Source organism: Scyliorhinus torazame, chromosome 1 (assembly GCF_047496885.1).
Source record: "Scyliorhinus torazame isolate Kashiwa2021f chromosome 1, sScyTor2.1, whole genome shotgun sequence".
NCBI classification, from domain to species: Eukaryota; Metazoa; Chordata; class Chondrichthyes; order Carcharhiniformes; family Scyliorhinidae; genus Scyliorhinus; species Scyliorhinus torazame.
This window is the reverse complement of record NC_092707.1, coordinates 220,512,682-220,538,217: the sequence shown is the minus strand read 5'-3', so window position 1 is coordinate 220,538,217 and position 25,536 is coordinate 220,512,682. Positions and strand designations below refer to the sequence as shown.

At 47.7% G+C, this 25,536-nt stretch overlaps 1 protein-coding gene across 4 annotated transcripts in view; it reads left to right on the top strand.

The window, feature by feature from the left end:
* acat2 (acetyl-CoA acetyltransferase 2) overlaps window positions 1-15,904 on the top strand; it is a 224,354-nt gene extending 208,450 nt beyond the window's left edge. For all 4 annotated transcript variants that reach the window (XM_072502534.1, XM_072502524.1, XM_072502515.1 and 1 more), the window contains one exon: window positions 14,449-15,904. In XM_072502534.1, coding sequence (XP_072358635.1) covers window positions 14,449-14,619 — 171 coding nt within the window. In that variant the 3' untranslated portion in view covers window positions 14,620-15,904. The remainder of the gene's footprint in view (window positions 1-14,448) is intronic.
* The last annotated feature ends 9,632 nt before the right edge of the window (window positions 15,905-25,536 follow it).

Here is a 25,536-nt window from a genome sequence, read left to right as displayed (position 1 = left end):
TTATCTTTGAAGTAAGGGGGTGTTAAGAGATCCAATGTTTATTAACAGGGTTAAGTTGAGTTCATGGAATAAACATTGTTTTGTGTTTAAAAACCATAATTGTAATATCACACCTGGGGAACAAGCCGTGTGCTCCGAAAAGCAGCAATCCATTAAAGGGAGAGGTTGGTTGAACTCCATGATACATTTTGGGATTCTGAAAATGCCTCGCACATAACACTACCCACCTTCTTGAAACTACCTGTCCTGAATCCCCCTCAGCGGTAGGAGGGGGAAGGTTGACCCCTGTTTATGAAGGAAGTCTCGCACCTGCAGATACCTGAATTCGTTTCCCCGCGCCAACCCAAACTTTTCCTCCAATGCCCTCATACTCTGAAAGCTCCCCTCTATGAACACATCCCCCATCCTCTCAATCCCTGCTCTCCGCCATAACCGGAACCCCCCATCCATACTCCCCAGGGCAAATCGGTGATTTTCGCAGATTGGGGCCCAGACCGATGCTCCCACATGCCACCTCCACTGGCCCCAAACTCTCAGGGCCGCCACCACCACTGGACTGGTGGCGTACCGTGCCGGCGGGAACGGCAGTGACTCAGTTACCAACGCCCCCAAACTGGTGCCATTACATGAAGCCGCCTCCATACGCACCCATGCCGACCCTCCCCCACCACCCACTTCCTGATCATGGCTATATTAGCCGCCCAGTAATAGTTGCTAAAATTTGGCAGCACCAGCCGGCCCTCTCCCCCACTCCGCTCAAGCATTACCTTCCTTATTCGCCCAGATGAAGCCCGTGATCACTTTGTTGACCTGCTTAAAAAGGACCGCGGAATAAGGATGGGGAGACACTGAAATACAAATTGGAATCTCGGGAGGACCGTCACCTTCACCGTTTCTGCATCCATTGCGATCACTACCTCCACCTCCCTACCTTCCGGGGGCATCATGATCACATTTAACAGCCTTCTTACATTGGCCACCAACTGCCTGCCCTTGACAAACCCCATCTGCTCCTCCCCAATAGCGTCCGGAACACACTCCTCGATCCTGGAGGACAAGATTTTGGCCAGCAACTTGGCATCTATATTCAACAGGGAGATCGGCTTGTAGGACCCTCACAGCTCCGGGTTCTTGTCCCGCTTAAGAATCAGTGAAATGTTTGCCTGTGACATCGTCGGGGACAGCACCCCTCTTTCCCTTGCCTCATTGAACATCCTTAACAATACCGGCCCCAATAATCCTGAGAACATTTGATAAGAATCCACTGGGTACCCGTCCGGACCCGCCTGCATGGCCTCCAAGCCCTCCACTATCTCTTCCAGCCCGATTGGGGCCCCCAGCCCTTCTCCCCGTCCACCTTTGGGAAATTCAGCCCCTCCAAGAGGTGCCTCATCCCATCCGGCCCTGTAGGGGGTTCCGACCTGTACAGCCTGCTGCAGAAGTCCCTAAAGGCCTTAGTCACCCTGACTGAATCACCAACCAGGTTCCTGTCTCCGTCCTTTACTTTCCCCATCTCCCTAGCTGCCTCCCTCTTCCTAAGCTGCTGTGCAAGCATTCTGCTGGGCTTCTCTACATGTTCATAGATCGCCCCCCTCGCCTTTCTCAGCTGCTCCACCGCTCTCCCTGTGGTTAGCAAGCTAAACTCCACCTGTAACCTCCGCCGTTCCCTTAAAAGCCCTGCCTCTGGGGTCTCCGCATACCTCCTATCAATCTGTAGTAACTCCTTTACCAGTCGGTCCGTCTCTGCCCTGTCCACCTTCTCTCTACTGGCCCGGATCGAGATCGCTCCCCCCTGACCACTGCCTTCAGTGCTTCCCACACCATCTCTGCTGAAATTTCCCCCGTGTCGTTGACCTGCAGGTAGCTCTGAATACATTTCCTCAGCCGCTCGCACACCCCTTTATCCGCCAAAAGTCCCATATCCAACCTCCAGTGCGGGTGCTGGTTACTGTCTTTACTAACCTGCAGGTCAACCCAGTGCAGTGCATGGTCTGAGATTGTAATCGCCGAGTACCCCATGTCCACTACCCCAGCCAGCAAGGCCCTGCTCAAAATAAAGAAATCAATCCGGGAATACACTTTATGCACGTGTGAGTAGAAGGAGAACTCCTTCACTCTCGGCTGCCCAAATCTCCATGGATCCACTCCCCCCATCTGCTCCATGAACCCTCTTAGTTCCTTTGCCATTGCTGGCATCCTGTCTGTTCTTGAGCTTGACCGGTCTAAGCCAGGGTCCGTAACTGTGTTGAAGTCCCCTCCCATGACAAACCTGTGCGAGTCCAGGTCTGGTATCTTTCCCGGCATCCTCTTTATAACTCCACATCGTCCCAATTTGGCGCATGCACATTGACTAATACCACCTGCATCCCCTCTAGCGTCCCACTGACCATAATGTACCGACCTTCCATGTCCGAGACTATTCTACCTGCCTCAAACACCACCTGCTTATTGATCAGGATCGCAACCCCTCTAGTCTTTGAATCTAGTCCCGAGTGAAAGACCTGACTGACCCATCCTTTCCTCAGTCTAACCTTGTCCTTTACTCTTCAGGTGCGTCTCCTGCAACATTACCACGTCCGCCTTCAATCCCCTAAGATGCGTGAACACACGTGCCCTTTTGACCGGCACATTTAACACTCGAACATTCCAGGTGATCAGCCTAATTGGGGGGCTCATTGCGCCCCCCCCCCTCCCCCAAATCAGCCACCCCCTTTTTTAGGCCTGCCTCCAGCCTGTGCTCCGCGCCTCCACCGGTCCATCCCCAGGCAGCCCCACCCCCAACCTCCTCTCTGTCCCTCAGCCCAAGTCCCTCCCCTGATGGCCCCCATCCCCGGCACAAGATATTCTCCCACCTATTGTTCCCTCCCCGCTCTCACTCCCACCCCCCCCCCCCCCCCCCCCCCCCAAAACTCATACAAACAAACTCCAACGTCAAACAATCCCCACACAATTGCCGAACAGAAAAACACCAAGATCAAAACAAGCACACCTCCATCCCCCAACAGTGCAAATGAAAACCTTACCTCACTCAGCTCTACTGCTGGTTCCAAATCAATGCAAACGGCATCACAAACATCTTCCATAAAACGCAAAATGAGAAACTTTTTACAAAAGCAGCGAAACAAAAAGAAAAAAACGAAAACATGAACGTTGCAGCCAAGTTCAAAAGTTCTCAATCCATCACCAGCCCTTTCTTTTTCGCAAAGTCCAACGCGTCCTCAGGCGAGTCGAAGTGCTGATCCTCATGCGTGACCCAGAGACGGGCTGGGTATAACAGTCCAAACTTCGCCTTAAAAAGAATCCTCCTGATCTGATTGAAGCCTGCTCACCTCCTGGCCACCTCCACACTCCGGTCTTGGTAAACCCGCAGGATGCTATTGTGCCACTTACAGCTCCGTGTCTGCTTGGCCCACTGTAGAATGTGCTCCTTATCCGAGAACCTGTGGAATCTCACTACAAAGAACAAAGAAAAGTACAGCACAGGAACAGGCCCTTCGGCCCTCCAAGCCCGTGCCGACCATGCTGCCCGACTAAACTACAATCTTCTACACTTCCTGGGTCCGTATCCTTCTATTCACATCCTATTCATGTATTTGTCAAGATGCCCCTTAAATGTCACTATCGTCCCTGCTTCCACCACCTCCTCCGGTAGCGAGTTCCAGGCACCCACTACCCTCTGCGTAAAAAAACTTGCCTCGTACATCTACTCTAAACCTTGCCCCTCTCACCTTAAACCTATGCCCCCTAGTAATTTGCACTGAGTGCTGAATTTGGTGATTTTTGAGTGCGATAGTGAGAGTTTGGTGACCGAGGGAGTTAGGTGAGGAGGGAGTAAGGTGCTCCTTTCATTTTGTTTCCGACATTTCCGCAAAGAGTGCGAAGAGAGCCAGGAGTTTACAGGAAGTGTAGCTGACTGGGAGCAGAGTCGGAGGGCGGAGATCTAGTTAGTCCACACAGCAGCTATATTCTGTAAGGTAAGAGGGGATGGAGGCTAGGCCAGTTACATGCTCCTCCTGTAGGATGTGGGTGGTGAGGGATACCACCGGTGTCCCCGCTGACTATACCTGCGGGAAGTGCACCCAACTTCAGCTCCTCAAAGACCGTGTTAGGGAACTGGAGCTGAAGCTGGATGAACTTCGGATCATCCGGGAGGCAGAGGGGGTGATTGAGAAGAGTTACAGGGAGGTAACCACACCCAAGGTACAGGACAAGAGTAGCTGGGTTACAGTCAGGGGGAAAAAAACAAACAGGCCGACAGTGCAGGGATCCCTCGTGGCCGTTCCCCTTCAAAACAAGTATACCGTTTTGGATGCTGTTGGGGGGGATGACCTACCGGGGGAAGGCCCTAGCGGCCAGGTCTCTGGCACTGAGTCTGGCTCTGGGGCTCAGAAGGGAAGGGGGGAGAATAGAAAAGCAATAGTTGTAGGAGATTCAATGGTTAGGGGAATAGATAGGAGATTCTGTGGTCGCGAGCGAGACTCCCGGAAGGTATGTTGCCTCCCGGGTGCCAGGGTCAGGGATGTCTCGGATCGTGTCTTCAGGATCCTTAAGGGGGAGGGGGAGCAGCCAGAAGTCGTGGTGCACATTGGTACCAACGACATAGGTAGGAAAAGGGGTGTGGAGGTAATAAACAAGTTTAGGGAGTTAGGCTGGAAGTTGAAAGCCAGGACAGACAGAGTTGTCATCTCTGGTTTGTTGCCGGTGCCACGTGATAGCGAGGCTAGGAATAGAGAGAGAGTGCAGTTGAACACGTGGCTGCAGGAATGGTGTAGGAGGGAGGGCTTCAGGTATTTGGATAATTGGAGCGCATTCTGGGGAAGGTGGGACCTGTACAAGCAGGACGGGTTGCACCTGAACCAGAGGGGCACCAATATCCTGGGAGGGAGGTTTGCTAGTACTCTTCGGGAGGGTTTAAACTAATTTGGCAGGGGAATGGGAACCAGGATTTGTAGTCCAGCAACTAAGGTAGCCGATATTCAGGACGCCAAAGCTTGTAATGAGGCAGTGGGGAAGGGAACACTGACAAAGGAGAGTATTTGCAGGCACGGAGATGGGTTGAAGTGTGTATACTTCAACGCAAGAAGCATCAGGAATAAGGTGGGTGAACTTAAGGCATGGATCGGTACTTGGGACTACGATGTGGTGGCCATCACGGAAACTTGGATAGAAGAGGGGCAGAAATGGTTGTTGGAGGTCCCTGGTTATAGATGTTTCAATAAGATTAGGGAGGGTGGTAAAAGAGGTGGGGGGGTGGCATTATTAATTAGAGATAGTATAACAGCTGCAGAAAGGCAGTTTGAGGAGTATCACCCTATTGAGGTAGTATGGGTTGAAGTCCGAAATAGGAAAGGAGCAGTCACCTTGTTAGGAGTTTTCTATAGGCCCCCCGATAGTAGCAGAGATGTGGAGGAACAGATTGGGAAACAGATTTTGGAAAGGTGCAGAAGTCATAGGGTAGTAGTCATGGGCGACTTTAACTTCCCAAATATTGAGTGGAAACTCTTTAGATCAAATAGTTTGGATGGGGTGGTGTTTGTGCAGTGTGTCCAGGAAGCTTTTCTAACACAGTATGTAGATTGTCCAACCAGAGGAGGGGCAATATTGGATTTAGTACTGGGTAATGAACCAGGGCAAGTGATAGATTTGTTAGTGGGGGAGCATTTTGGAGATAGTGACCACAATTCTGTGACTTTCACTTTAGTAATGGAGAAGGATAGGTACGTGCAACAGGGCAAGATTTATAATTGGGGGAAGGGTAAATACGATGTTGTCAGACAAGAATTGAAGTGCATAAGTTGGGAACATAGGCTGGCAGGGAAGGACACAAGTGAAATGTGGAACTTGTTCAAGGAACAGGTGCTACGTGTCCTTGATATGTATGTCCCTGTCAGGCAGGGAAGAGATGGTCGAGTGAGGGAACCATGGTTGACAAGAGAGGTTGAATGTCTTGTTAAGAGGAAAAAGGTGACTTATGTAAGGCTGAGGAAACAAGGTTCAGACAGGGCATTGGAGGGATACAAGATAGCCAGGAGGGAACTGAAGAAAGGGATTAGGAGAGCTAAGAGAGGGCATGAACAATCTTTGGCGGGTAGGATCAAGGAAAACCCCAAGGCCTTTTACACATATGTGAGAAATATGAGAATGACTAGAGCGAGGGTAGGTCCGATCAAGGACGGTAGCGGGAGATTGTGTATTGAGTCTGAAGAGATAGGAGAGGTCTTGAATGAGTACTTTTCTTCTGTATTTACAAATGAGAGGGGCGATATTGTTGGAGAGGACAGTGTGAAACAGATTGGTAAGCTCGAGGAAATACTTGTTAGGAAGGAAGATGTGTTGGGCATTTTGAAAAACTTGAGGATAGACAAGTCCCCCGGGCCTGACGGGATATATCCAAGGATTCTATGGGAAGCAAGAGATGAAATTGCAGAGCCGTTGGCAATTATCTTTTCATCCTCACTGTCAACAGGGGTGGTACCAGGGGATTGGAGAGTGCCGAATGTCGTGCCCCTGTTCAAAAAAGGGACTAGGGATAACCCTGGGAATTACAGGCCAGTTAGTCTTACTTCGGTGGTAGGCAAAGTAATGGAAAGGGTACTGAAGGATAGGATTTCTGAGCATCTGGAAAGACACTGCTTGATTAGGGATAGTCAGCACGGATTTGTGAGGGGTAGGTCTTGCCTTACAAATCTTATTGAATTATTTGAGGAGGTGACCAAGCATGTGGATGAAGGTAAAGCAGTGGATGTAGTGTACATGGATTTTAGTAAGGCATTTGATAAAGTTCCCCATGGTAGGCTTCTGCACAAAGTAAGGAGGCATGGGATAGTGGGTAATTTGGCCAGTTGGATAACGAACTGGCTAACCGATAGAAGTCAGAGAGTGGTGGTGGATGGCAAATATTCAGCCTGGATCCCAGTTACCAGTGGTGTACCGCAGGGATCAGTTCTGGGTCCTCTGCTGTTTGTGATTTTCATTAATGACTTGGATGAGGGAGTTGAAGGGTGGGTCAGTAAATTTGCAGACGATACGAAGATTGGTGGAGTTGTGGATAGTAAGGAGGGCTGTTGTCGGCTGCAAAGAGACATAGATAGGATGCAGAGCTGGGCTGAGAAGTGGCAGATGGAGTTTAACCCTGAAAAGTGTGAGGTTGTCCATTTTGGAAGGACAAATATGAATGCGGAATACAGGGTTAACGGTAGAGTTCTTGGCATTGTGGAGGAGCAGAGAGACCTTGGGGTCTATGTTCATACATCTTTGAAAGTCGCCACTCAAGTGGATAGAGCTGTGAAGAAGGCCTATGGTGTGCTCGCGTTCATTAACAGAGGGATTGAATTTAAGAGCCATGAGGTAATGATGCAGCTGTACAAAACCTTGGTAAGGCCACATTTGGAGTACTGTGTACAGTTCTGGTCGCCTCATTTTAGGAAGGATGTGGAAGCTCTGGAAAAGGTGCAAAGAAGATTTACCAGGATGTTGCCTGGAATGGAGAGTAGGTCTTACGAGGAAAGGTTGAGGGTGCTAGGCCTTTTCTCATTAGAGCGGAGAAGGATGAGGGGCGACTTGATAGAGGTTTATAAGATGATCAGGGGAATCGATAGAGTAGACAGTCAGAGACTTTTTCCCCAGGTGGAACACACCATTACAAGGGGACATAAATTTAAGGTGAAAGGTGGAAGATATAGGAGGGATATCAGAGGTAGGTTCTTTACCCAGAGAGTAGTGGGGGCATGGAATGCACTGCCTGTGGAAGTAGTTGAGTCGGAAACATTAGGGACCTTCAGAATTCCTGACTCAATATGTAGATAGCCCGACTAGGGGGAGGCCATATTGGACTTGGTGCTCGACAACGAACCAGGCCAGGTGTCAGACGTCTCGGCGGGAGAGCATTTCGGTGACTGCGACCACCACTCCTTAACCTTAACCATAGTCTTGGAGAGGGATAGGAACACACAGCATGGGAAGGTATTTAATTAGGGGAGGGGAAATTATACTGCTATTAGACAGAAGCTGAGGAGCATAAAGTGGGAACAATTGTTCTTGGGGAAATGCACAACAGTGATGTGGGGATTGTTTAAGGAGCACTTGCTGTGAGTGCTGAATTGTTTTGTCCCACTGAGACGAGGAAGGTGAAGGAGCCTTGGGTGACAAGAGAAGTGGAGCTTCTAGTCAAGAGGAAGAAGGAAGCTTACGTAAGGTTGTTGAAGCAAGGATCTGACTCGGCTCTAGAGGGTTACAAGGTAGCCAGGAAGGAACTCAAAAATGGACTGAGAAGAGCTAGAAGCGGGCATGAAAAAGCCCTGGCGGGAAGGATTAGGTATGTTGCCTCCCGGGTGCCAGGACCAGGGATGTCTCGGATCGAGTCTTAAGGGGGAGGGGGAGCAACCAGAAGTCGTGGTGCACATCGGCACCAACGACATAGCTAAGAAAAGGGATGAGGATCTTAAAAAGTGATTTTAGGGAGTTAGGTTGGAAGCTAAAGAGCAGGACAAGCAGAGTAGTGATCTCAGGATTGCTACCGGTGCCACGTGCAAGTGAGGCAAGGAACAGAGAGCGAGTGCAGCTGAACACGTGGCTACAGGGCTGGTGCAGGAGGGAAGGCTTCAAATATGTGGATCATTGGGATATCTTCTGGGGAAGGTGGGACCTGTACACGCAGGACGGATTGCACCTAAACCGGAGGGGCACCAATATCTTGGGTGGGAGGTTTGCTAGAACTAGTTTGGCAGAGGGATGGGAACCAGAGCTATGGATCATGAGGATAGGGTAACTGTTGAACAGGCAGAAATAGTATGCAGCTAGTCTGTGAGGAAGGATAGACAGTTGATAGGGCAAAGTTGCACTCAGTGGAATGGGTTAAAGTGTGTGTGTTTCAATGCAAGGAGTGTCAGGAACGAGGGAGATGAACTTCGAGCATGGATCAGCACTTGGAACTAAGATGTTGTGGCCATTACGGAGACATGGATTTCACAGGGGCAGGAATGTTTGTTAGATGTTCCGGGGTTTAGATGTTTTGAGAAGAATAGGGAGGGAGGTAAAAGAGTCGGGGGACTGTTAATTAGGGAGTGCATCACAGCTGCAGAAAAGGAGATAGTTGAGGAGGGTTTGTCTACTGAGTCAATATGGGTGGAAGTCAGAAACAAGAAAGGAGCAGTCACTTTATTGGGAGTTTTCTATAGACCCCCCAATAGCAGCAGAGAGATAGAGGAACAGATTGGGTGGCAGATTTTGGAAAAGTGCAGAAATAACAGAGTTGTTGTCATGGGTGACTTCAACTTCCCTAATATTGACTGGAACCTCCTTAGTGCAAATGGTTTGGATGGAGCAGATTTTGTCAGGTGTGTACAGGAAGAATTCCTGACTCAATATGTAGATAGCCCGACTAGGGGGAGGCCATATTGGACTTGGTGCTCGACAACGAACCAGGCCAGGTGTCAGACGTCTCGGCGGGAGAGCATTTCGGTGACTGCGACCACAACTCCTTAACCTTAACCATAGTCTTGGAGAGGGATAGGAACACACAGTATGGGAAGGTATTTAATTAGGGGAGGGGAAATTATACTGCTATTAGACAGAAGCTGAGGAGCATAAAGTGGGAACAATTGTTCTTGGGGAAATGCACAACAGTGATGTGGGGATTGTTTAAGGAGCACTTGCTGTGAGTGCTGAATTGTTTTGTCCCACTGAGACGAGGAAGGTGAAGGAGCCTTGGGTGACAAGAGAAGTGGAGCTTCTAGTCAAGAGGAAGAAGGAAGCTTACGTAAGGTTGTTGAAGCAAGGATCTGACTCGGCTCTAGAGGGTTACAAGGTAGCCAGGAAGGAACTCAAAAATGGACTGAGAAGAGCTAGAAGCGGGCATGAAAAAGCCCTGGCGGGAAGGATTAGGGAAAACCCCAAGGCGTTCTACACTTATGTGAGAAATAAGAGGATGATCAGAGTGAGAGTAGGGACGATCAGGGATAGTGGAGGGAACTTGTGCCTAGTGCCTAGGCCACATTGGATTTGGTTTTGGGTAATGAACCAGGCCAGGTGTTGGATTTGGAGGTAGGTGAGCACTTTGGGGACAGTGACCACAATTCGGTGACGTTTACGTTAAGGATGGAAAGGGATAAGTATACACCGCAGGGCAAGAGTTATAGCTGGGGGAAGGGAAATTATGATGCCATTAGACGTGACTTGGGGGGGATAAGGTGGAGAAGTAGGCTGCAAGTTTTGGACACACTGGATAAGTGGAGCTTGTTCAAGGATCAGCTACTGCGTGTTCTTGATAAGTATGTACCGGTCAGGCAGGGAGGAAGGTGCCGAGCGAGGGAACCGTGGTTTACCAAAGAAGTGGAATCTCTTGTTAAGAAGAAGAAGGAGGCCTATGTGAAGATGAGGTGTGAAGTTTCAGTTGGGGCGATGGATAGTTACAAGGTAGCGAGGAAGGATCTAAAGAGAGAGCTAAGACGAGCAAGGAGGGGACATGAGAAGTATTTGGCAGGAAGGATCAAGGAAAACCCAAAAGCTTTCTATAGGTATGTCAGGAATAAGCGAATGACTAGGGACAGAGTAGGACCAGTCAAGGACAGGGATGGGAAGTTGTGTGTAGAGTCTGAAGAGATAGGCGAGATACTAAATGAATATTTTTCGTCAGTATTCACTCAGGAAAAAGATAATGTTGTGGAGGAGAATGCTGAGCTCCAGGTAAATAGATTAGATGGCATTGAGGTACGTAGGGAAGAGGTGTTGGCAATTCTGGACAGGCTGAAAATAGATAAGTCCCCGGGACCTGATGGGATTTATCCTAGGATTCTCTGGGAGGCCAGGGAAGAGATTGCTGGACCATTGGCTTTGATTTTTATGTCATCATTGGATACAGGAATAGTGCCAGAGGACTGGAGGATAGCAAATGTGGTCTCTTTGTTCAAAAAGGGGAGCAGAGACAACCCCGGCAACTATAGACCGGTGAGCCTCACATCTGTAGTGGGTAAAGTCTTGGAGGGGATTATAAGAGACAAGATTTATAATCATCTAGATAGGAATAATATGATCAGGGATAGTCAGCATGGCTTTGTGAAGGGTAGGTCATGCCTCACAAACCTTATCGAGTTCTTTGAGAAGGTGACTGAACAGGTAGACGAGGGTAGAGCAGTTGATGTGGTGTATAAGGATTTCAGCAAAGCGTTTGATAAGGTTCCCCACGGTAGGCTATTGCAGAAAATACGGAGGCTGGGGATTGAGGGTGATTTAGAGATGTGGATCAGAAATTGGCTAGCTGAAAGAAGACAGAGGGTGGTGGTTGATGGGAAATGTTCAGAATGGAGTTCTGTCACAAGTGGAGTACCACAAGGATCTGTTCTGGGGCCGTTGCTGTTTGTCATTTTTATCAATGACCTAGAGGAAGGCGCAGAAGGGTGGGTGAGTAAATTTGCAGACGATACTAAAGTCGGTGGTGTTGTCGATAGTGTGGAAGGAAGTAGCAGGTTACAGAGGGATATAGATAAGCTGCAGTGCTGGGCTGAGAGGTGGCAAATGGAGTTTAATGTAGAGAAGTGTGAGGTGATTCACTTTGGAAGGAAAAACAGGAATGTGGAATATTTGGCTAATGGAAAAGTTCTTGAAAGTGTGGATGAGCAGAGGGATCTAGGTGTCCATGTACATAGATCCCTGAAAGTTGCCACCCAGGTTGATAGGGTGGTGAAGAAGGCCGATGGAGTGTTGGCCTTTATTGGTAGAGGGATTGAGTTCCGGAGTCAGGAGGTCATGTTGCAGCTGTACAGAACTCTGGTACGGCCGCATTTGGAGTATTGCGTACAGTTCTGGTCACCGCATTATAGGAAGGACGTGGAGGCTTTGGAACGGGTGCAGAGGAGATTTACCAGGATGTTGCCTGGTATGGAGGGAAAATCTTATGAGGAAAGGCTGATGGGCTTGAGGTTGTTTTCGTTAGAGAGAAGAAGGTTAAGAGGAGACTTAATAGAGGCATACAAAATGATCAGAGGGATAGATAGGGTGGACAGTGAGAGCCTTCTCCCGCGGATGGAAATGGCTAGCACGAGGGGACATAGCCTTAAACTGAGGGGTAATAGATATAGGACAGAGGTCAGGGGTAGGTTCTTTACGCAAAGAGTAGTGAGGCCGTGGAATGCCCTACCTGCTACAGTAGTGAACTCGCCAACATTGAGGGCATTTAAAAGTTTATTGGATAAACATATGGATGATAATGGTATAGTGTAGGTTAGATGGCTTTTGTTTCGGTGCAACATCGTGGGCCGAAGGGCCTGTACTGCGCTGTATTGTTCTATGTTCTATAGTGTCTGAGGAGATGGGGGAGGCCCTAAATGAATACTTTGCTTCAGTATTCACTAGAGAGAGGGACCTTGTTGCTCATGAGAACAGTGTGAACCAGGTTAATAGACTGAAACAGGGTGATATTAAGAAGGAGGATGTGCTGGGGATTTTGAAAAGCAGGAGGATGGATAAGTCCCCTGGGCCTGACGGGATATACCCAAGGTTACTACGGGAAGCGAGGGAGGAGATTGCTGTGCCGTTCGCGCTGATCTTTGCATCCTCACTCTCTACTGGAGTAGTACCGGATGATTGGAGGGAGGCAAATGTTGTTCCCCTGTTCAAGAAAGGGAATAGGGAAATCCCTGGGAATTACAGACCCATCAGTCTTACGTCTGTGGTGAGCAAAATATTGGAAAGGATTCTGAGAGATCGGATTTATGATTATTTAGAAAAACATAGTTTGATTAAAGATAGTCAGCATGGCTTTGTGAGGGGCAAGTCATGCCTCACAAGCCTCATTGAATTCTTTGAGGATGTGACGAGACACATTGATGAAGGCCGGGCAGTGGATGTGGTGTATATGGATTTCAGTAAGGCATTTGATGAGGTTCCCCATGGTAGGCTCATTCAGAAAGTTAGGGGGCATGGGATACAGGGAAATTTGGCTGTCTGGATACAGAATTGGCAGGCCGAAAGAAGACAGCGAGTGGTAGTGGATGGAAAGTATTCCGCCTGGAGGTCGGTGACCAGTGGTGTCCCGCAAGGATCTGTTCTGGGACCTCTGCTCTTTGTGGTTTTTATAAATGACTTGGATGAGGAAGTGGAAGGGTGGGTTTGTCGATGACACGAAGGTTGGGGGAGTTGTAGATAGTGTTGAGGGTTGTTGCAGGTTACAGCAGGACATTGACAGGACGTAGAACTGGGCTGAGAAGTGTCAGATGGAGTTCAACCTTGATAAATGTGAAGTGATTCATTTTGGAAGGTCGAATTTGAATGCTGAATACAGGGTTAAAGACCGGATTCTTGGAAGTGTGGAAGAACAGTGGGATCTTGGGGTCCAGGTACATAGATCCCTCAAAGTTGCCACCCAGGTTGATAGGGTTGTTAAGAAGGCGTGTGTTGGCTTTCATTAACAGGGGGATTGAGTTTAAGAGCCGTGAGGTTTTGCTGCAGCTTTATAAAACTTTAGTTAGACCACACTAGGAATATTGTGTCCAGTTCTGGTCGCCTCATTATAGGAAGGATGTGGATGCTTTGGAGAGGGTACAGAGGAGATTTACCAGGATGTTGCCTGGACTGGAGGGCATGTCTTATGAAGAAAGGTTGAGGGAGCTAGGGCTTTTCTCACTGGAGAGAAGAAGGCAGAGAGGTGACTTGATAGAGGTGTACAAGGTGGTGAGAGGCATGGATAGACTGGGTAGCCAGAGACTTTTCCCTCGGGGGAAATGTCACGAGGGCTGTCACGAGGGGACATAATTTTAAGGTGATTGGAAGAAGGTATAGGGGAGATGTCAGGGGTCGGTTCTTTACACAGAGAGTGGTGGGTGTGTGGAATGCACTGCCAGCAGAGGTGGTGGAGTCAGAGTCATTAGGGACATTTAAGCGACTCTTAGACAGGCACATGGACAGCAGTAAATTGAAGGGGTGTAGGTTAGGTTGATCTTGGATTAGGATAACTGGTCGGCACAACATCGTGGGCTGAAGGGCGTGTACTGTGCTGTACTGTTTTATGTTCTATGTAACCCTCCCTGGGTGTGCAGTCATCCCTCAAATCGCTCTGAACAGAATATCAATGTAGATATTTTTATTAGCTGGAAGAGACATGTTAATAAGTTAAAAGCAAATTACTGCGGATGCTGGAATCTGGTACAAAAACAGAAAACACTGGACAATCTCAGCAGGTCTAACAGCATCTGTGGAAAGAAATTAGCTAACGTTTTGAGTCTGGATGACTCTTTGTTAGTGGTTTTAAGTTACTCCGCTGACACAGCTTTGATTATTCCACTCATTACCAAGAAGCTACCTCTTCTCATAGAGCCATATCTTCCACACAACCTACTGTCTTCAGGAGCATTTGGTATTGGGGGATTGATAAACCAGTGTGAAAATTCTAGGATTTTTACTTTAGAAAACACGTTGCTGTGTTGATTGACTTTTGATCTGATTGTGCTTTTCTAGGTAAACGTCCAAGGTGGTGCTATTGCTTTGGGTCACCCCTTGGGAATGTCTGGATGCCGCATCCTGGTCACACTTATCTACGCTTTGGAGAGAACAGGAGGAAAGCGTGGGATTGCTGCTTTGTGTATTGGTGGGGGAATGGGAATAGCAATGTGTGTTGAAAGGCAATGAATCAGACTTGTACTTTGGTTGCAACAAATCCTACAATCATAACAATGGATAAAAATGAGCAGGCATTTCACACAGCCCCTTCACCAACATCAAATTAAAGGGTGACTGCACACTGTTGTTCATGATTTGATTATTCTCCTTCAATACTTTGGCCCAATATTTGCTGCAAAAATAATGGGGAGTCCACAATCGATTATTAAGGTGTAATGAAAGAAAACAATTTGTGGTGAGGATGAGAAATGACATAAGTTGCAAATCGCCATGATTACTTTTCCTGCTCTGCTGTTTGGCCTCACATAAACCCATCAATATCTCCGTGAGTGTCGAGAAATAACTGCAATTGCATTGGAGAGACAAATTCAACTCAACCACAGCAAGTTAAGGTTGTTATTGATGTAAGGCTTATTAGTGGGATATATACATGTTTGCACGACTTTCCCCTTTGAAACCAGTTGGCAATAAATGATCACTGTTCTGTACATGCTATGTAAAGCATGTAACCCGATTGCAAATTAAACCTGGGGCATTATAAAAAGAAATACAGAAACAATACCAGTAATGATACCCCCAATTCCAGATTCACCAACATTCCCACACTTTACCATCCCTCTGTTACTGACCATTACAGAACCCTCTTAGCCACAATGCAAAAATAGAAGTCATCACAAAATAAGTATACTAAATGACATTTATAAATGAACTCAAGCCAAATTGCAAAAGTCAGCATCACCGTTGTGAATTCCTGTGCTGCCAGTACCCTGTGTATCTTTGCCCATCCTAATGTTACCTCAGTAGCTGCTGACATTCGGTGGGCAAACTGCCAATGACCTTGGAAGCAACTCTGGTCTTAAAAGGTCCAGATGCTGACTGTACCATCTCAGCATAGTGGTATAGTTGTTTCACTGTAAAGAGCACTGGTAGACATGGAAGATGAATACTCAGTGAAACTACTATCACACCCTGGGGGTGCCTCAGCAATCCTAGTTAACTGTTGGGGGAAAGACTGCTGAACCATAAGCCCCTTTGTCTACTGTAATTCACAGCCATGGTGACTGTGGGTTTGAGCAGTGTCAGCTAGCTTTATGTGGTGTTAGGATGCATACAGCAAATATTCAACTCTGCAGGCAGCACAAATTTGGCATGTTGGCTACATTACATTGAATGGACACAGGTTAATTGTGATTCATGTGCCTGTTTTTTGGAGGCGGTCCAACTTGGTCTTTGTTATCTTTCACCACATAATGAGGGTAATGTTCCCAATAGAAAATAAATTTAATCCATTGTGCATCTTTGTGTTGGAAGTCAATGTACACACCATCGATTGTATTATCCTCTTCACCTCTCCCCGTTATTTCACCAATGAATTGAATCAAGTTAGGCAAACATGTTTTACCTTGAACAAATCAGAACTTTCATTTATTAGCCCAGATTGTTCAATGTAAAAGGTTCAATTTGGCTGAGTGGGCTGAATCCAAACAGAGGTTCTAATAAGCGTCATAGAGGTTTACAGCCTGGAAACAGGCTCTTCGGCCCAGCTTGTCCATGCCGCCCAGTTTGTAACCACTAAGCTAGTCCCAATTTCCCACATTTGGCCCATATCTCTCTGTATCCATAGAACATAGAACAATACAGCGCAGTACAGGCCCTTCGGCCCACGATGTTGCACCGAAACAAAAGCCATCTAACCTACACTATGCCATTATCATCCATATGTTTATCCAATAAACTTTTAAATGCCCTCAATGTTGGCGAGTTCACTACTGTAGCAGGTAGGGCATTCCACGGCCTCACTACTCTTTGCGTAAAGAACCTACCTCCTATATCTATTACCCCTCAGTTTAAAGTTATGTCCCATCGTGCCAGCCATATCCATCCGCGGGAGAAGGCTCTCACTGTCCACCCTATCCAACCCCCTGATCATTTTGTATGCCTCTATTAAGTCTCCTCTTAACCTTCTTCTCTCCAACGAAAACAACCTCAAGTCCGTCAGCCTTTCCTCATAAGATTTTCCCTCCATACCAGGCAACATCCTGGTAAATCTCCTCTGCACCCGCTCCAAAGCCTCCACGTCCTTCCTATAATGCGGTGACCAGAACTGTACGCAATACTCCAAATGCGGCCGTACCAGAGTTCTGTACAGCTGCAACATGACCTCCCGACTCCGGAACTCAATCCCTCTACCAATAAAGGCCAACACTCCATAGGCCTTCTTCACAACCCTATCAACCTGGGTGGCAACTTTCAGGGATCTATGTACATGGACACCTTGATCCCTCTGCTCATCCACACTTTCAAGAACTTTACCATTAGCCAAATATTCCGCATTCCTGTTATTCCTTCCAAAGTGAATCACCTCACACTTCTCTACATTAAACTCCATTTGCCACCTCTCAGCCCAGCTCTGCAGCTTATCTATATCCCTCTGTAACCTGCTACATCCTTCCACACTATCGACAACACCACCGACTTTAGTATCGTCTGCAAATTTACTCACCCACCCTTCTGCGCCTTCCTCTAGGTCATTGATAAAAATGACAAACAGCAACGGCCCCAGAACAGATCCTTGTGGTACTCCACTTGTGACTGTACTCCATTCTGAACATTTCCCATCAACCACCACCCTCTGTCTTCTTTCAGCTAGCCAATTTCTGATCCACATCTCTAAATCACCCTCAATCCCCAGCCTCCGTATTTTTTGCAATAGCCTACCGTGGGGAACCTTATCAAACGCTTTGCTGAAATCCATATACACCACATCAACTGCTCTACCCTCGTCTACCTGTTCAGTCACCTTCTCAAAGAACTCAATAAGGTTTGTGAGGCATGACCTACCCTTCACAAAGCCATGCTGACTATCCCTGATCATATTATTCCTATCTAGATGATTATAAATCTTGTCCCTTATAATCCCCTCCAAGACTTTACCCACTACAGACGTGAGGCTCACCGGTCTATAGTTGCCGGGGTTGTCTCTGCTCCCCTTTTTGAACAAAGGGACCACATTTGCTGTCCTCCAGTCCTCTGGCACTATTCCTGTAGCCAATGATGACATAAAAATCAAAGCCAAAGGTCCAGCAATCTCTTCCCTGGCCTCCCATAGAATCCTAGGATAAATCCCATCAGGTCCCGGGGACTTATCTATTTTCAGCCTGTCCAGAATTGCCAACACCTCTTCCCTACGTACCTCAATGCCATCTATTCTATTAGCCTGGGGCTCAGCATTCTCCTCCACAACATTATCTTTTTCCTGAGTGAATACTGACGAAAAATATTCATTTAGTATCTCGCCTATCTCTTCAGACTCCACACACAATTTCCCATCCCTGTCCTTGACTGGTCCTACTCTTTCCCTAGTCATTCGCTTATTCCTGACATACCTATAGAAAGCTTTTGGGTTTTCCTTGATCCTTCCTGCCAAATACTTCTCATGTCCCCTCCTTGCTCGTCTTAGCTCTCTCTTTAGATCCTTCCTCGCTACCTTGTAACTATCCATCGCCCCAACCGAAACTTCACACTTCATCTTCACATAGGCCTTCTTCTTCCTCTTAACAAGAGATTCCACTTCCTTGGTAAACCACGGTTCCCTCGCTCGACGCCTTCCTCCCTGTCTGACCGGTACATACTTATCAAGAACACGCAGTAGCTGATCCTTGAACAAGCCCCACTTATCCAGTGTGCCCAACACTTGCAGCCTACTTCTCCACCTTATCCCCCCCAAGTCACGTCTAATGGCATCATAATTGCCCTTCCCCCAGCTATAACTCTTGCCCTGCGGTGTATACTTATCCCTTTCCATCATTAACGTAAACGTCACCGAATTGTGGTCACTGTCCCCAAAGTGCTCTCCTACCTCCAAATCCAACACCTGGCCTGGTTCATTACCCAAAACCAAATCCAACGTGGCCTCGCCTCTTGTTGGCCTGTCAACATATTGTTTCAGGAAACCCTCCTGCACACACTGTACAAAAAACGACCCATCTATTGTACTCGAACTATATATTTTCCAGTCAATATTTGGAAAGTTAAAGTCTCCCATAATAACTACCCTGTTACTTTCGCTCATATCCAGAATCATCTTCGCCATCCTTTCCTCTACATCCCTAGAACTATTAGGAGGCCTATAAAAAACTCCCAACAGGGTGACCTCTCCTTTCCTGTTTCTAACTTCAGCCAATACTACCTCGGAAGAGTCCCCATCTAGCATCCTCTCCGCCACCGTAATACTGCTCTTGACTAGCAGCGCCACACCTCCCCCTCTTTTGCCTCCTTCTCTGAACTTACTAAAACACCTAAACCCCGGAACCTGCAACATCCATTCCTGTCCCTGCTCTATCCATGTCTCCGAAATGGCCACAACATCGAAGTCCCAGGTACCAACCCACGCTGCCAGTTCCCCTACCTTGTTTCGTATACTCCTGGCATTGAAGTAGACACACTTCAAACCACCTACCTGAACGCTGGCCCCCTCCTGCGACGTCAAATCTGTGCTCCTGACCTCTATACTCTCATTCTCCCTTACCCTAAAACTACAATCCAGGTTCCCATGCCCTGCATTAGTTTAAACCCCCCCAAAGAGCACTAACAAATCTCCCCCCCAGGATATTTGTGCCCCTCAGGTTCAGATGTAGACCATCCTGTCTGTAGAGGTCCCACCTTCCCCAGAAAGAGCCCCAGTTATCCAAAAATCTGAAACCCTCCCGCCTGCACCATCCCTGTAGCCACGTGTTTAAATGCTCTCTCTCCCTATTCCTCATCTCACTATCACGTGGCACGGGCAACAACCCAGAGATAACAACTCTGTTTGTTCTAGTTCTGAGCTTCCATCCTTGTCCCCTTTCCTACCTATGTCGTTGGTGCCAATGTGGACCACGACTTGGGGCTGCTCCCCCTCCCCCCTAAGGACCCGGAAAACACGATCCGAGACATCACGTACCCTTGCACCTGGGAGGCAACATACCAAACGTGAGTCTCTCACGCTCCCACAAAATCTCCTATCTGTGCCCCTGACTATAGAGTCCCCAATTACTAATGCTCTGCTCCTCTCCCCCCTTCCCTTCTGAGCAACAGGGACAGACTCCGTGCCAGAGGCCCGTACCCCATGGCTTACCCCTGGTAAGTCGTCCCCCCCACAAGTATACTTGTTTCTCAGGGGAACGACCGCAGGGGATCCCTGCACTGACTGTTTTTTCCCAGTCCCTCTTACAGTTACCCACCTATCTCCAATCTTTGGTGTAACTAATTCCCTGAAGCTGCTCTCTATGACCCCTTCTGCCTCCCGAATGATCCGAAGTTCTTCCAACTCCAGCTCCAGTTCCCTAACTCGGTCTTGGAGGAGCTGGAGATGGCAGCACTTCCTGCAGGTAAAATCAGCAGGGACACTAACTGCATCCCTCACCTCAAACATCCTGCAGGAGGAACATTGCACTCCCTTCCCTGCCATTCCTCTAACTTTCTACCAAGATCTGGCTAACAACTAAATTAAATTTTTATAAAAAATAATAATAATATAATAAAAATATGGTACTTACCTCAGACCAAAGGGTTTTATTATTAGGTTAGAGGAGGAGGGCGGGTGGGAGACACTACACGTGTAGTGTCTCGGGTTTCCTCTCCACCAGAATTTATTGGTGAGGGTCTTCCCAGACGTCCGCGGGTCGACTTCCTGTTCCCGCCTAAAAAACTAATTTAAAAAAAAAGAAAAATTCTCAGCTCCTGCTGAACCAGCTGCTCTCACGCCGCCGAAATCGACTGGCCTGCCCCTGCAAAGACAAGTGCTTTTAAAGGTTGACTTACCTCCCAGCAACCTCCTTCTGCAATGCTCCCGCTGAAACTGACTAACCAGCTGCTCTCACGCCGCCGAAATCGACTGGCCTGCCCCTGCAAAGAGAAGTGCTTTTAAAGGTTGACTTACCTCCCAGCAACCTCCTTCCGCAATGCTCCCGCTGAAACTGACTAACCAGCTGCTCTCACGCCGCCGAAATCGACTGGCCTGCCCCTGCAAAGAGAAGTGCTTTTAAAGGTTGACTTACCTCCCAGCAACCTCCTTCTGCAATGCTCCCGCTGAAACTGACTAACCAGCTGCTCTCACGCCGCCGAAATCGACTGGCCTGCCCCTGCAAAGAGAAGTGCTTTTAAAGGTTGACTTACCTCCCAGCAACCTCCTTCCGCAATGCTCCCGCTGAAACTGACTAACCAGCTGCTCTCACGCCGCCGAAATCGACTCAATATAACTGTCTAAATAGGTTTCTTTCCCATATAACTGTCTAAATGCTTTATAAAAGACAAAATTGTACCCGCCTCTTCTACTGCCTCTGGCAGTCCATTGCAGACACTCACCACCCTCTGTGTGAAAAGATTGCCCCTCTGGACCCTTTTGTGAAAAAATTGCCCCTCTGGTCCCTTTTGTATCTCTCTCCTCTCACCTTAAACCTATGCCCTCTAATTCTAGACTCCTCTACCTTTGGGAAAAGATGTTAACTATCTACCTCATCTATGCTATTCATTATTTTACAGACCTCTATAAGATCACCCCTAAGCCTCCTACGGTCCACGGAAAAAGGTTCCAGTCTAGCCAGCCTCTCCTTAAAACTCAAACTATCAAGTCCTGGTAGCATCCTAGTAAATCTTTTCTGCCCTTTTTCTCGTTTAATAATATCCTTTCTATAATAGGGTGACCAGAACTGTACACAGTATTCCAAGTGTGGCCTTACTAATATCTTGTGCAACTTCAGCAAGATGTCCCAACTCCTGTATTCAATGTTCTAACCAATGAAACCTAGCATGCTGAATGCCTTCTTCACCATCCTGTCCACCTGTGACTCCACCTTCAAGGAGTTATGAACCTCTTTGTTCTGTAACTCTCCCCAATACCCTGAACGATTCAGGACCCGTTAATGGGCTAACCGGCACCACGTAGAACTTGCACAATTCCAATGAATGCCGACCCTCACCCCAGTCAAGATGTTGCGCTGGATCATGCCCATCCCGCTGATGGGTCACCTGGAGCCAGAGGGTACCTAGGGGGATGGCCTGGGGGTGGGGGGCACCTATACGACTCATAGCGCTAAGTTCCCAGACGGCAGTCAGTAGCATGCGCAGCCAGATAAATGCCTTGCAGGCTTCGGCAATGGTGGTCCGTGCCTGTCCACTCCGACCCCACGGCCCACCTCCTGGCCGCTTCCCCACTACTCCCCCCTGTCTCTAGCAGATGCCACTTTTCGTATCTCTCTCTCCCGCAGCAAACATGTCCTGATTTGAAATACCATAAGTGAACCTCTATCGGTAATTCTTCCTGTCGAAGGCGAAACATCTCGGAAGCCCCAGAAAATGCCGGGTTGGGCCCGTTAATGATATGCAAACAATGTTTACTGTACCATTGGCATGGCCAATCCACTTACCCTGTCCATCTTTGGGTTGTGGGGGTGAAACCCACGCAGTCACGTGGCGAATGTCCAAACTCCACACAGGCAGTGACCCAGAGCCGGGATCGAACCTGGGTCCTCGGCACCATGAGGCAGCAATGTTAACCACTGCACCTCTGTGCCGCCTCTGATTTAATTAAAACATTTTGGTTTTTGTTCCTTAAACACATGCACTTCAATACAAAATCAGTACATTGTGATTTTCTTGTGTGTCATTCCAATGTTTAAAGCTTTGCATCCCACTTTCATTATTGTTAACTATTCAATTGTTCAAGTTTGACAAAGCAGCCCTTGGAAAATGTCTGGAAATTTGCAGCATGCAAGGAAGTTGAGTCCTCTTTGGCTGACGAGAAGCCTTGCAGTCTAATCCCAGTTTCCAGCTCTTGGTCCATAGCTGTAGGATGTGATTCAATGGGCTGAAGTTAAAGTGTTGGAGTGTCAGTGGCTGCCATGCCAAGAAAATGGCAGCACGGTAGCACATTGGTTAGCACTGTTGCTTCACAGTTCCAGGGTCCAAGGTTTGATTTCCGGCTTGTGTCACTGTCTGTGCGGAGTCTGCACGTTCTCACTGTGCGTTGGTTTGCTCCCACAGTCCAAAGATGTGCAGGTTAGGTGGATTGGCCATGATAAATTGCCCTTAGTGTCCAAAAAGGTTGGGTGGGGTTCATGGGTTACGGGGATAGGGTGGAGGTGTGGGCTTAGGTAGGGTGCTCTTTCCAAGGGCTGGTGCAGACTTGATGGGCTGAATGGCCTCCTTCTGCACTGTACATTCTATGATTCTATGAAACATCCCACTATCCAACAGTACTTTGCCGATTTTGGACCTCGGGGAGATTCTGCCGAGGCAGCACTTAGAGGGATTTCCTGCCGGGGAGCTTGAAAGGCTCATTGCAGAACAGGACACCAATTTGCCCAGCAACCCCGATCTTCTACCTCAACCCTCGCCGCCTCCACTCAGCCCCGCTTCCATCCCCCTGCTCTTTTGACCCGCGCTCACCCTCAATCTTGGGGAGGCTCTGGGAAACTCCCTCCACCTTCTACTTGGCATCGGCAAGGCACCAGCAGGCCTGATCCCTGGCAGGCTCAACCTGGGCATCCTGGAAGTTCCAAGGTATCCGTGCGCCATCCAAATGTGCTTCATCGCATTGAACTTCGCAAAAGCCTGGAATTCTCCATTGGTGAAAAGATCATTGTCGGACAGGAGGATCTCCGGTATCCCAAGATTGCAAAATGATTGCTGGAGTTTTCTATAGTGACACTGGAAGTTGTGGAGGATATTTGATGTATGAAGGGGAGGTTATGTCTCTTGTGATCGTGTTTTGCGAGGAAGTGACGAAGATGATTTATGGTAGGGCAGTGGATGTTGTCTATGTGTACTTCAGTAAGGCCTTTGACAAGGTCCCTCAAGGCAGGCTGCTTTAGCACATGAAGTCGCACAGGATCAGAGGTGAGCTAGCAAGATGGCTACAGAACTTACTCGGTCATAGAAGACAGCAGGTAGCAGTGGAAGGGTGTTTTTCTGAATGGAAGGCTGTAACTAGTCGTGTTCCGCAGTGATCAGTGCTGGGACCGTTGCTGTTTGTAGAATATACATAAGTGATTTGGATGAAAATGTAACTGGTCTGATTAGTAAGTTTGCGGATGACAAAAGGTTGGTGGAATTGCGGATAGCGATGAGGACTGTCCGAGGATACAGCAGGATTTAGATTGTTTGGAGACTTGGGCGGAGAGATGGCAGATAGAGTATCATCCGGACAAATGTGAGGTAATGCATTTTGGAAGGTAGAATAGGGGTAGTGGATATACAGTAAATGGCGGAACCCTTAACTATTGGCAGGCAGAGGGATCTGAGTGTGCAGGTTCACAGGTCACTGAAAGTGGCAACACAGGTGGAGAAGGCAGTCACAAAGGCATACGGCATGCTTGCCTTCATCGGCTGGGGCATTCAGTATAAAAATCGGCAAGTTATGCTGCAGCTGTACAGAACCTTAGGGCACACTTGGATTATAGTGTTCAATTCTGATCGCCACACTACCAGAAGGATGTGGAGGCTTTGGAGAGGGTGCAGAAGAGATTTACCAGAATGTTGCCTGGTATGGAGGGCATTAGCTACGAGTAGAGGTTGGATAAACTCAGTTTGTTCTCACTGGAACGATGGAGGTTGAGGGCGACCTGATAGAAGTCTACAAAATTATGAGGGGCATAGACAGAGTGGACAGTCAGAAACCTTTTCCCAGGGCGGAAGAGTCAATTACTAGGAGACATAGGTTTAAGGTGCAAGCCGCAAAGTTTAGAGGAGATGTGAGAGGGAAGTCTTTTTACACAGAGGGCAGTGGGTGCCTGGAACTCGCTGTCGGAGGAGGTGGTGGAAGCAGGGACGATAGTGACTTTTAAGTGGCGTCTTGACAAACACATGAATAGGATGGGAATAGAGGGATACGGACCCTGAAGTGTAGAAGGTTTTAGGCTAGACCAGCAGCATGATCGGTGCAGGTTTGGAGGGCCGAAGGGCCTGTTCCTGTGCTGTACATTTCTTTGTTGTTTGTATTGGTATGGGCCAGGGTGTAGAGAACCCCAAAGTGTATCATGGAGTTCACCTGACCCACAACTTTTAATAGATTGTGGTATGGGGAGCAGACGGGCCACTCTACAGGTGTGGTACAGCAGAAATGGAAAAGTATTTTTTTACAGGTGTGGTACAACAGAAATGGAAAAGTAATTTTTAAAGCTAAAACAATGTTTATTCTATGAATTCGAGTTAACCTTTTTAAAACAGACAGTGAACATCTTAGCAACCATCAATTCAAATACAACCCCCAAAGAATACAACACTAAGTAATCCTTAATAAATTTCCAAACAACATTCAGAAGACAAAAGACCCTTTTTAAGACCAAGATCAGGGTTAAATTCACTATTGAGAGCAGTTACCACTTTGAAAATCCCAAATGAACATTCATAAGCTTGCAGAGATTCAAACACATGCTGCTGTGATTTCAGCTTCTCCAAAACTAAAATGAAACCAAATCCACCCTGCAGCAAAAAGCCTAACGTGAAAGTAAAAAGCTGACAGACAGCCCAGCTCCACCCACTCTCTGACATCACTGCAGTAATAAACACCAATTTCTTAAAAGTACTCTCGCTACAGATATTTACATACGCACCCATTTATAAACACCCATTTCTTAAAGCTACTCTCACATGACACCTTCCCCCCCCCCAAAAAAAACCCGTTAACTTCAAGATGGTTTCATTTTCCACCTTTTCACTATCCTTTAAGAAATGCACACAGTAAATATACATTTTCGTTTCAAAAAAACAACACCTGCAAACAGGTATAATATAGTCCATTTTTGTTCTTCCTCCAACTGGAATCCTTCTCGATTAACAGTCTCTTTGAACAAGAAGGTCTCTGCACGATCCATCCATTTCTCTAAGCCTCGGCATGTTCCTTTAAAGTCAGATACTTCAGTTCAATCTGATCACAGAGTCCCTTCT